The sequence below is a fragment of the Tupaia chinensis genome, unplaced genomic scaffold (assembly GCF_000334495.1).
Source record: "Tupaia chinensis unplaced genomic scaffold, TupChi_1.0 Scaffold138725_1, whole genome shotgun sequence".
Taxonomy (NCBI): domain Eukaryota; kingdom Metazoa; phylum Chordata; class Mammalia; order Scandentia; family Tupaiidae; genus Tupaia; species Tupaia belangeri.
Window position 1 is genome coordinate 2,040,775 of NW_006198617.1, and position 12,192 is coordinate 2,052,966.

The 12,192-nt window shown below is 59.1% G+C and overlaps 2 protein-coding genes across 3 annotated transcripts in view; one reads left to right on the plus strand and one right to left on the minus strand.

Moving 5' to 3' along the window:
- DRC3 (dynein regulatory complex subunit 3) overlaps window positions 1-3,054 on the plus strand; it is a 51,161-nt gene extending 48,107 nt beyond the window's left edge. Inside the window, exons 13-14 of the mRNA XM_006161667.3 lie at window positions 2,314-2,445; window positions 2,786-3,054. Of these exons, the coding sequence (XP_006161729.1) occupies window positions 2,314-2,445; window positions 2,786-2,899 (246 nt within the window). The 3' untranslated portion in view covers window positions 2,900-3,054. The remainder of the gene's footprint in view (window positions 1-2,313; window positions 2,446-2,785) is intronic.
- A 1,403-nt stretch (window positions 3,055-4,457) lies between these two features.
- ATPAF2 (ATP synthase mitochondrial F1 complex assembly factor 2) overlaps window positions 4,458-12,192 on the minus strand; it is a 25,149-nt gene continuing 17,414 nt past the window's right edge. For both annotated transcript variants that reach the window (XM_027765576.1, XM_006161644.3), the window contains exons 4-8: window positions 12,054-12,151; window positions 10,573-10,653; window positions 7,722-7,834; window positions 7,167-7,282; window positions 4,458-4,922 (exon numbers count right to left, since the gene is read on the minus strand). In XM_027765576.1, coding sequence (XP_027621377.1) covers window positions 4,785-4,922; window positions 7,167-7,282; window positions 7,722-7,834; window positions 10,573-10,653; window positions 12,054-12,151 — 546 coding nt within the window. In that variant the 3' untranslated portion in view covers window positions 4,458-4,784. The remainder of the gene's footprint in view (window positions 4,923-7,166; window positions 7,283-7,721; window positions 7,835-10,572; window positions 10,654-12,053; window positions 12,152-12,192) is intronic.

The following is a 12,192-nucleotide window of genomic DNA, read 5'->3' on the forward strand; positions in this document are numbered from 1 at the left end:
CAGGCCCCGTCCTCTGCGGGTTGTCTGCAGCTGCCACTAGAGGAGACACCAGGGTCTTATGCCTTTGCTACGTCTCCTCACATCCAGGCCACACAGGGTGCCTGCTGCGCAGAGGAGAAAGCGCCCGGCTTTTATAAGCAGCTGTAACAACACAGCAGGCAGGCTCGGCGGCCCTGGCACAGTGGTAACACCGGTGCCCCGCAAGGCTGGAAGCCACACGGCCACCCGTGGGTTCAGATCCCCAGGTCGGCCTGAGGACACGCCAGGTGTGTGCACCAGGTGTGTCCACACGGGTACCAAGGACCCTGAGGGGCTGGGGGGCGGGGGGAAGGGATCAGGGCATCAAGACCCTGTCGAGGGTACCTCCCCCACCCCCGGTGTCTGTGTCTGCTCTCGTCAAAATCCGTAGCTGACATTTACTGAAGGCCTCCCCAGGGCCAGCCAAGGAGCACCGGACACGAATTTGCTCTTTTCCTCTCTGCGTCCATAAGGCAAAGTGGGTGCCATTACAGTCCCCTTTGACAGAGGGAGACACTGAGGCAGACTGAGGTAGCCTGCCCAAGGACACAGTTTATACGTGGTCTGACTGACCAGACAATATGCCCGCTGAGGGCCAACAGCGTGGTGGTGAAGGCAGTTGGACTCCACGTGACCAACTGCGAAGTCGGAGTCCCGGGCTCCACGGCCTGGCGTTCAGTACACTGGGCACCTGCGTGTGTGCCCAGAACCCTGACAGGGTGGAGGCAGGACCGCGGTGTGACCGTCCCCCGGGGAAGTCTCACCTTCTTTCCCTGACTCCTCTCTGGTGAGGGCACGTGCCCTATAGCAAGTTGCCTGTAAGCAGGATGGGGGTGCTCAGGAGGGGTAAGGCCTGGGATGGAAAAGCTCTGCTCTGCACCCCACTACCGATGGCCTACATGATAAGAAGTCCCACTGGGCGGTCATCTCTGAGCTCCTCTTGCTCGGCGAGTGACTGAGAGCCCTCGCCCAGGCCTAGGGCTGACTCCGCGCCACATCTGTACCCCAGGCCCCTGTGGCTTTGAGACAGAACACAGAATGTACAGGCCGAGAGAGCCTGGAGCTGGCAGTGAGGGACGGCCTTGGAGTGGCGTTGGCAGCCACAGCTGCCCTCCGCAGGCCAGACACGCCGCCTGCGTGCTCGGCACACCCATGTGGGCGTCAGCTGCCAGGGCAGCGTGCGTGCTCAGGCCCAGGCCTCGGGAAGGACTTGCGAGTCTGAGGGTCACTGCTCTCTGCCTGGCTTAACAGATCGGCTCTGACCCACTTTTTAGGATGAAGCATGAGAGTCTTCTCATCATGCATTGGTGCTGGGGTTCAGCTATTTCTAATATCTGGGACACCCACTCCCGAGCAGCCGCAGGAGGCCCCTCGTGGGCAGGTTTCACACACCTTGAGCCCTCCCCAGAGCCCGGCCTGGGACCTGGTGCAACAGAGAAAGAGCTTCGCTTCTTGTCTTCTCCTGCGGGACTGTGCTAATTGGCCCCCCAGACACCCCATGCCCCACGGCAGCTAGCTGGGCTCTTCCCCTGTCAGCTTCTGGGGAAAACCAGCATCCTCTGAGAGTCACAGGCATTACTCTGTGGCCAAGTACACTGGCAAATCGAGACAAAGTTAAGATTTCTTTTAATTGCCAGAGGGTGCTTGTGCTTCCCAGAGAGAGAGAGAGAGAGACAGGGAGAAAGCACCCGCAGTGAGGCATGGTCATGCCACATCCCTTCCCCTCCAGTTCCCCATCCTGTTGGGATTTTCGGCAGGCACGCACATCTGTTTTTCAAGTGGCCAAGGCCGGATCTGAGTGTGGGTGGCCATGTGGGATCCAGCTCCTTTAACCCGAGGCTGCAGGGCTGGACTGCTGACAACTCATTTAAGGCAGCAGACAAGGCCAGGAGCCAGAGAAGGGCAGGAGACCCCAGATGGACTCCAGGGTTGGATTCTGCTGACATAAGGGGCTGTTATGAACACGTGCGTGGCCCGTGGCCCTCAGAGCAGCCTCGGCCAACCTCGCATTTCCTGCCCGGCTGGCAGCAGTGGGAGCTGAGTCAGACTTGAGAGCGACCAGGAGCAGCACTGAGCACCGGCGTCCTGGGCGAGGCTGCCCCTGGCAGCCATCTGCCTGCCCCCGGAGGAAACGTGCTCCCAGTGAGGATGGAGGAGTGACCCTGGGGGCCGCCCTCCCCTGCAACACCTGCCACGGCGCTCCACCAGGCACAGCCTATGAGGCCAAGGGATCGCGGGTGGCCTTGGCTCAGGGCGTAACGACACAGGCTCTCACGTGGTCCTTCTCCCCTCCAGCTCTTCGTCGACAAAGACACGATTGTCAATGCTGTTGGGGCGTCACACGACATCCACCTCCTGAAGATCGACAACCGAGAGGACGAGCTGGTGACCAGGGTCAACTCCTGGTGTACACACCTGGTAGACAAGGTGAGTGACCTTGACCCGCGTGCCAGCCACCAGCCAGCGAGGTGGGCATCTCTCGGTAGTGTCGGCTGTCTTCAGGAAGGCACGGATGAGGATGGGAAGGGATCGTAGAATCCCACACTGGACACTTCATTTAGCCGAGCCTTCACACCTCGTGTGCTTGGCATGTTTCTAACTCCCCCTCAAATGGAGAGCGAGCAGCAGGACGGGACTGGGAGGCTCCGACGGAGATAAGGGCTGTAGCCGTGCGGATCCCAAGCAGCAGGGTCCTTTCCCTCACCTGGACTCGGTAAGTGGTGTTAGCCAACGGTCTACGACCCTGAGCTCGGGCCTCACTCTCCAGATCCACACGGATGAGATCATGAGGAACCGCAAGCGCGTGAAAGAGATCAATCAATACATCGACCACACGCAGGGCGAGCTGGACAACCTGGAATGCGGCGATATGATAGATTAGGGCGGCTCGGCAGGGTCCTCTCGGAGCCCAGCACGGCCGCCCCGCCCGGACGAGGAAGGCGCCTGCCACCCGCCGCCCGCCGCCCCGCCCGCCGCAGGAGAAGCTTGCGGGGAGCTTCACCCCACCCCAGGAGACTTCCAAAGGGAGAGAAGAATAAAGGGTTTACATCCCCTTGGCCCTGCTCTTTATTTTATTATCGCTGGAGGATATGTGCACGAGAGACAGAAAGCACCCCCAAAGGGACATGGCCACCCTGCAACCCCTTTTCTTCCACCCCTCCTTCCCATCAGGATTTTGCACGCACACACGCCTCGTGTTTTTTTCAAGCCACTAGAGCCAGGGCTTGAACCATGGTCAGCCGTGTAGAATCGGCTCCCAGGGCACAGTGCTTAACCACTACACTGTGGGGCTGGCTCCTACTTTTCCCATATTCTTTAAAAAACAAAAACAAAAACCCAGCTGGACGACAGCGCAGAGGTAACACAATGCACTGCACGCTGGGCCAATGGGAAGGTCCTGGTCTCAGGCCTGAGGCCTCCTTAGCACACCAGCTGCGCACGCTCCCACACCTGTGATTCTGGCTGCCTGAGGCTGGGGTGGATCGTGGTGTAAGGACCCTGTAGGGGGACTTTTCTCTCTCTCTTTCACAAAGGAATAAATAAACTTTAAAAAAAATCAGAATTCATATTCGAGTAGAAAAGGAGATCAAGACGGACAGGAGGCTCTGGCCAGTCGGCAGAGGGCTGCAGGGGCCAGGCTCTGGGCTGGGCACCACACCCACTTGTGCCCATGCACTCTGACATGCCACCGGTGCCACAGGGAGATGGACCGGCGTGGACAGCCCTTCTCCCCTCGGGGTGCTGGAGGGAAGCCCCCGGCAGCTCAGGGCTGGGCTGCAGGGACCCGAGGGCCTCCAGAAGCTGAGGGGCAGACTGGCGTCCCGGCTTCACCCCATCACCTCCGGGAGCCAGTGGGGGGTGCTGGCATGGTCAGTGCCCCAAGGCAGGGTGATGCCCCCTGGACTCAGGCGTGCGAGGACTCAGCTGGAGCTGTCCCAGTACCCGTATCGGTGCTGCTGGCACGGGGCCTGGCATCAGGAAACAGGTCGGCCGCACGGGTCCTGCAGGCCACGGTCAGAGGACCTGGGAGTCCCACGTGGAAGACAGGAGGAAACCACACATCAGGTGGCCTTGCCTGGCCCGCCTGGGCTTCTCAGCCACAAACAACTCCTGTTTTCTATTTTTAAGGACAGATCATCTTTTTTCTGGGCTAGTAAGAACAAATAGAAACAACCGGCTTGGACCAAGAAGGGCTCACTTTCAAAAGATCATCTGATTAAAATCCAGGGGAAAAAGCCTTTGGGCTGAGGGCTGGAGAACACACAGCTGTCTGCTACAGACAGGGCTGTTTCTGTCAAACGTGCCGTGGGAGATGCGCTGTTTAACCTTGGTGAGACCCAGGCGAGGCAGGAACGGGGCGCTGCAGGGGCGCACGTGCTCACGCGGCTCCACACGCCGCCAGTGGAGAGATATTTCATAAAACCAGGGTCGAGAGAAGGTCGCTTGTACAACTCATCCTCTTTATTCACTGCTGGCCAGGCCGGGCGTCTGGTGTGGAATGGAACTGACCTCTGGGCAGCTACACTGTCTCTCGCACATTCAGGGTGACCCCGAGTGAGGCTGAGCTCCAAAGGCCAGGGAAGTCACAGGCTGAGGGTACCCCACAGGTCCGGGGAACCGCACAGGTCAGGGAGCCCGCGGGCCGGGGAACTGCACAGGTCAGGGAGGCCCCGGGCCAGGGAACCGCACAGGTCAGGGAGCCCCGGGGCCGGAGGAATCCTGGCTGTGCCGAGTAGCCCCCATCACCAGGCCGATGCACCCAGGCCTCAGTCCTGCAGAAGCTTATGCTTGACGGTGGTGCTCTCAGAGCAGAGGTGGACGAACAGGGCGCCAGCAGCGGTGCGGGCCCGCAGCTCCTGCAGCTCATAGTCGTGGGCCCACTCCACATTGCCCCACTTCTGGATCTGAGAGGAAGGAGCAGAACCACTGGGTGAGGGCCAGGGCCTGGCTGCTGCTGGCCAGAGCCTCCGCCCTCCCCACAGCAGGGTGCAGGGCACAGGTGCCGTTCCCGGCAAGCGCGAGATGTCTGGGGCGGCAGTGAGGCCACCAGGTGGCCAGAACGGGCACATGGACTTGGGGCGTGGATGGTCTGGGAGGAGTCCCGGCCCAGGGCCAGCGGCTGGCACTGACAGGTGGGCCAGGCACAAAACCACACCTGTGTTGAGGATGACCAACCCATGGCACCATCCTGTCCCCCTGGGAATGCTGCCCTCTGTGCACTCCCTCGCTGCGCAGGCGCCAAGTGCCCCGTGGGTGGAGTAACGCCGTCAGGTGAGGCCCCATCTTGACTGGGGCAGCCGCAGCTCTGAGGACGAGGCCTCTGCTCTGCACTCTGACACGACTTGCAGTCTCTTCCCAGGACTCTCAAAACAAGGAGCAACCCCTGGCCCACAGCAGGGCTCCGGCCTGACCTGCTGGCTCCTCTCCAGCTGGCTGCTTGGCCTGGCTGCCCCAGCTGATGCATGATGCAGGCACTGGGATCTGCCGCTCCGACAGCCATGTGCATCGTTGGGCTGCCAGTCCGAGCCCGGACAACTGCAGCATGCCTGCAGAGCGTTTCCCACTTTCGCTTACGCCCTCACATCCATGACCTGGGTTACTGCTCATTCTGTAGAGGATCAAGGCCCCAGGTCAGAGCCCCATGGCCTGGCTGGGTTTCCCAGTCAAGAGCAGAGCCCAGACCAGAAGTCGGGAATCCAGGCTCCTCCACAATCCCACAGCTCCAAGTCACCCCTTCCATGTGATCCGTTCTGACGTCCAGAGGACAGCTAGCCCCATTCGCTGTCCAGAAACAGCTGTTTCCCTGGTGTTTTTCTGAGCTGACAGACTTGTGAAATACCGACATAACAGAGGGTTGTAGCACATGAGGAGCCAGCCCATAATAGCACTTGCCCTTCTGAATTGGGGATAACGACAATGACAAAGACTGCAGAGCCACCAAAATTTTCAGAGTTAAACACGCAAATACGGGGCTAGAAGGTGGTGTGGAGGTCAGGGTGGTGGATCCCACATGGCTGACTGCAGATCGAGTCCCGGACCCAGCAGCTTGAAAAACACTCTGGGCACACGTGCGTGTTTACTCAAAATCCTGCGAGGAGGACGGAGGAGGAGGGGCTGCAGCATGGTTATCCCCAAGGGGGTCATTTCGCAGTCCCCCTCCCTCCCTCTCTCTGCAAGCACACACACCCTATGTCAAATATATTTTAAAAATTAAAACAACAACAGCAAAGAGGCCGGCCCCATGACAGAAGCTGAGCACTGTGCACTGGGGCGCCGTGCTCAGTCACCCCTAGAGCTCTCCTGCGCCTCCCACTCAGAGCACCTGGGGGTGCTGTGCATACCTCGCAGGGTTTGAGTCCCAGCCCGGTGGCCTGAAAATACACGAGGCACAGGTGTGTGCGTGCCCCAAACCCTGACCGGAGGGAGGAAAGGCTGTGGCATGACCGTGCCCTGTTGGGAGTTACCCTCTCCTTCCTTTTGCTGTGAGGACACACGCCCTCTGCCCCCCCTCCAAAAAACCTGCAAACGAGAGTATAAATCGAGCCCCCTAAATCCAAACCTGTGTACAAACGGCAGCTACTCCTCCACTCTCCGGAAATGTCAGGTGCATGGGTTTAGCCCCCCAAAGAGCACAGGCAGGGCCAGGCAGGGTGCAGGGGCAGTACAACCGGGCCGGAGGGGAAGGCCCTGGGCTCTCACCTACAGGCCTCCCTGAGCACAGAGGGTGTGTGCGTGTCTGTGATCGGGACTGGCTGAGAGTGGGGGTGGGTGCAGCACGAAGACCCTCTTAGGGGTGCCTGCCTCTCTCTTTCTCATTGAAGAATTAAATGAATAAACTTAAAAGAAAGTGAAAAAACCCTCAGCAGAACATTTTCTGGAGGTTCAAGTTCCTGCCTCAGTTTCCTTTGCAAAGTGTGGCTCGCCGTCTACAGGCTGCTGAGCTGAGGGGTGCCGGCGCACAGTGTGGCCCTTGCTCTTACTCTCAGTTACTACGACGCGACGCTACTCCTGGTCTTTAGTCCAGTTCTGTACATCTGCAGAAGCCGTAAAGGCCAAGTTCACCTAGGCGTGTCTCGGACGGGCCAGCCAATGCCCCCATCCCCTCGTCTGAAGAGGAAGGGCAAGGAGGGTCTGAGGGGCCACCTCACCTGGTACTCCTCCTCCAGGCGGGACAAGAGCACAGCCTGCTCCACCATCAGGTGCCGGTCAACCAGGCCCAAGGTCAGCAGCATGGACTTGAGCTGGGTCACCACAAACTCAATCCCTGGGGGAAGAGGCCACGTCAGGACCGAGGGCAGCCGTCCAGCCTACCTCGAGCCTCTGCAGCCTTCGCAGAAGCAAGTGAGGGTGTACAGAGGCACCAGGAACGGGAGTCCGAGGGCCCACCCCGCTCAAGGCGCATCCTGGTCTTCCTTGGAGCATCTTCTCTGCCCTCTCCAGGTGGGCATGTGACCTGAGCCTGGCCAATGAGTAGAATACCCCTCCCTCAGCCCCCACCCCACCCAGTTTCTGATTCACGGATGGGCATGTGACCCGAGCCAGGCCAGTGAGACTTGAACTCGGGACTTGCTGGAGAGAAGAAACCCAATTTTCTGCTGAAAGGGTGTGTCTGGAGTGCTGAGTGGAGGGGTCACTCCCTCCAGCTCTCCTGCAGCTCTCACTCGGAGCCCCGGGAGGCCGGCTACAGAGCGCTCCGTGCACACCTTGCAGGGCCCACGCGTTGTAAGAAGCCAGGTGGCTGATGAGCACCTCCCGCGTCTTGGCAGGGATGCTGGGTCCCATTATGCTGGTGGAGGAGCCGATCTCTATGCCGTACCTGAAAAGAAAAGACTCTGGTGTGTCCCTGTCCTGCGGTGGTCCAAGATCAGCCCAGCTTTTGACTGAAAACAAGGACCTAAACTCCTGGGCATGTATGTGTGCCCCTTGGTGCTGCACCCACCCCCACTCTCAGCCAGTCCTGATCACAGACGCACACACACCTGCTGTGCTCAGGGAGGCCTGCAGGTGAGAGCCCAGGGCCTTCCCCTCCAGCCTGGCTGTACTGCCCCTGCACCCTGCCTGGCCCTGCCTGTGCCCAAGAAGCTTGTCTTAGGGACTCTGAGAGCAACTGCCACTGTGGATAGTGGCCTCCGGACCTAACTTTCTGTCCCCTAGGGCAAGCCCAGAGGACCAAGAAACTGAAGGAGGCAGGGCTGACGAACCAGGTGAGCAGGGGCTCAGGGAGAGGCCACCTGAAATGCTCATTCACTGACCTGGGACCTTGGTCACAAGTCCAGGCTATGGGGCTGGACGGGGGAGTGCAATGCCCTGCCAGGCTGACCACACAGGGAGGGCTCTGAGTCCGGGTCTGGAGATACCCAAGTACCCCGGACACGCACGTGCCTGCGATCCCAGGCTGAGGGTGGACTGGCGCAGCGAGGTCCCTCAGAGCTGGTGTACCTCTGAACCTCTCTCTCTCTCACTCACAGAAGAAATAAACAAACAAACATAAACATTTTAAAAAGCGATGGGGCCAGCCAGGTGGTGTGGCAGTTAAGGCACTGGATCCTGCGTGGCCAATTTTGCGACTCAAGTGACCAGCATCTTGAAAAACACACCGGGCATGTGTGTATGCATGCCCAAAATCTCGGGGGGAAAAGAGACTGTGGCATCATCCTGGGCCGGGGGGAGCTCACTTTCCCTCTTTTTCTCACTCCCCCAGGAAGTACATGTACCCTATAGCAAAAAATAAATAAATAAATAAATAAATGTGAGCCACCTTCTTTTTAAATCTTCTTTAAAAGTTTTTGAGGGCCAGAGCGGGTGTGGTGGTCAAGGTGCTGGATCCCACATGGCCAACTGCATGGTGTGAGTCCCAGACCCAGTGGCCTGAAAAACACGCTGGATGCATGTACACGGGGCCCCGAATCCCGTGAGGAGAATGCAGAAGGAAGTACAGTGGGACCTTCCCCCTGGGAGGCCATTTCTTGCTCACCCCGCCCCACCAACCTGTCTCTCTGGCAAGCACATATGCCCTACAGACCAGGGGAAAAAAGGTTTTTCACACTTGAGGACAAAAAAGACTTCTTTCAAATATTGTTTTCCTTAGTATCAATCATTTTCCAAACATTTATCAACGTTCTACAATACGCAAGGCACTGTTCCTGGTCTGTGGTGTATGGGACATACACTGGCTTCCAAAGGACACATGTTTTCAGGAATAGTACCAATCACATTAAACAGGTCAAACGAAATGAGTAAAAACACTTCGTGTAACATTCTTTCTTACACCACTGATTTTTCCTATTATTTAAAAATTATCCTTGTAAGTTTTAATAGTACAAATTGAAAGTAGGAAATGGACAAGTTTTCTTTGTCTTTTTTTTGGAGAGGTTTTTGCTAGAGGGCCCGTGTGCTTGCCTGAAACACGAGAGAGAGACACAGAGACAGAAAGTGAGAAATCATCCCCCAGGGGGGATGGCCACGCCGCAATCCCTTCTCCTCCATTCTCCTCTCGGGATCTTGGGCACGCACGCACATGCGCCCGGCGTGAGTTTAAGCCACCGGGTCCAGGACTCAAACTGCCCTCGACTACGTGGGAGTTCAGCGACATAGCCATTATGCCATCTGCTGTTCCCAGGAAGTGGACAAGTTTTCTATAAACCATTAGGGATAGGATACTTCAACCGCCTCAAAGACAAGATGGTTTTGTTTCACAGCAAACGGCATGGCTTCCCCAGGCACCTCTACTGTCGTGTTCTCACACAGCACTGTGGTTGTGACATCTTATCTGATCCTGAGCACCAGCTAGGCCTCCTCCTTTAAAACCCAAGGACAGGGGCCGGGCGGAGACACGGTGGTGACGCGACTGGGCCCACATGGTCAAGGTGCCCAGTTCCCACCCTGGACCTCCCTGAGCACACGAGGGAAGGGCGTCCGCAACCTAGGCCAGCTGGGGCCGGGGCAGGTCAGTGTGAGGAGCCCACTGCGGGTGCTTGTCTGTCCCCCCTGCCTCCCCGTGTCTCTCTCATGGAAGAGACGCCTGTACTCCCGTCGGGGCTGTACCGCGAAGGCCGGCCCTTCTGAAAGCGCTGGGGTGAACCGAGGCTGGATGAGCATGCCGCCACGGTCTGCTCTGTTTTCCACTCCGAAGGGCCCTCCTAGCAGAGACGTGTGGTGTCCCCGGTTACCTCGTGGGAAGCTTCCAGACCTTTCTCCACAGGTGTGTGTCGTGCACACTGCTTTGTGATCTTACCTGCTAGCACAGCGGTCATGCCAGAGAGAGCGACTCGTTAGCCTGAAGACACAGCCAGCAGTGGCAGAGCTGGGCTCGAACCTGCTGGAGCAGGGCCTGGTGCTGCTGCTCGCTGAGGACAGAGCTGGCCTACACTGGGCCAGTGCAAGACGGGAGGGGCTCAGAGCATGGTGGCCAAGGTGACCTACCCCTGAACGTGCGGGGAGCAGAGCCCGGGCACTCTGACAGACAGACCGGCCGAGGGTCCGCCGTCGACATACCCTGACCCCGCAGGCACCCCCGTGGGCCAGTCAACGGCTTCAGCAGGCCGCGTGTCTTACCTTTCCTCTGCCCATTCTATGATCGGGTCCCACTCGTTTTTCTGAAGTTCCACTAGTGTCTCTGGCTCTTCCACCCTGTAGCTAATTCATTGCAAAAATCACCTTCATTAATAAAAAAGCACAATTCCTTCACTCAGTGACAGAAAAAGAAAAGCAAAGGGCAACAGCAAACCACCACCACACCCCGGTCCCCAGGCGTCCCCGACGCAGCGGCTCTCCAGGTGCAGCCTTGGCACCATGGCAGCGGCACTGGCTGGGAACAGTTAGAAATGCGCACCCCCAGGCCGCATCCCACCCCAATGGGAAGCAGACCGTCCAGGGCGGGCCAGCACTAGCCCTCCAAGGGATTCTAAGTAAGTCTGAGCTGGTGGTCCACTGCCCTGAAAGCCCCAAACACCTGCCAGGACCAAGCCAGGCCCAGGTGCCATTCAAAAGCAGACCCAACCTGGCACACCCCAGGTGTGCCCCCTAATGTAGATGCTGAGTACGTTGCAGTGCCTGAGCCCGGCCGCCACGGCCTGCTCTCAGCCCCCAGAGACCGCCGCAGCCCACAAGGCCTGCCGACACCTCCTGGCTACAGACGCAGCTGTGGCAAGAATGCCTGACCAGTGGGGGCCACCCGGAGGCCGGGCTGTGCCACCCACTTTGACCAAGAGGCACAGGGACAAGCTGAGCTGCAAGGGCTCATGGGCCAGGAGCGCAGGTGGGCACTGTGGATAGGAGCAGAGCCTGTGCGTGCTCAGGAAACGCTGGGCTGCTGGGACAATCAGGAGGGACTTCCCTCCCACTCCTCGCCCCACTGGGCAGGGAAGGCGCTGTCGTGGCCCCATCCCATCCCTGGTGGCCCGCCCTGCTTGTCCCTGCCAGGACCCCATGTGGTTTTTCAGCCTGAGCTAGGCTGGATGGGTCCCTGCTCACCGCGATCAAGTGCTCTCGAACATAAAGGAGGGGGTTTCCAAAGCGGCGGCTAGACCTCCACGCTGCGCCCCCGCCCAGCCGTCAGGGCTGCCCTCCGGCCTCCTACAGCCTCCGTGAGTGGCTCAGGGCCCAGGGCGCGCAGCCACTTCAGCTGTCTCAGCTCCCTTCAGTGTCACTGCCCAATTAGCCAAAGTGCACGGAGGCGGAGGGCCGTGGAGCTGCAGGAGGCCGGCCTGAAGGGCAGCTCGTGGGAATATGCCGGTGGGCAGGGGCCTGCTGGAGTTGGCAAGTGACCGTAATGGCCCCGGAGCCCGCAGGAGCCGCACACCCAGCCCCTCTGCCCAGCCCCAGGGGCAGCTGCAGGGGAGGAGGCGGGCCATGCTCCGGTGCTGTTGCAGACGAGCCCCCTCCCGGGGGTCTGCACAGCAGCGAGTCCCGATGTCAAGCAGGCTGCCTGTCCGCCCTGCGAGATAAGCCAGGGTCTGCCTCCTCCTCCACTAATAACCATCTGGGCAGATGAGGTAAAACGGCCCCAGGGGAACCCCCATCTCAATGTCAATTACCAGATGGTGTCTGTGTCCAGAAACTTCACAGCCGCCCGGATCAGCTGGTCCTTGTTTCGCTGGGTTGGGTTGTCCAAGGACGTGTTGCACAAAGTGGTCTGAATCACAAAGCAGAAAGCGCCCAGTCACCACCTGCCGG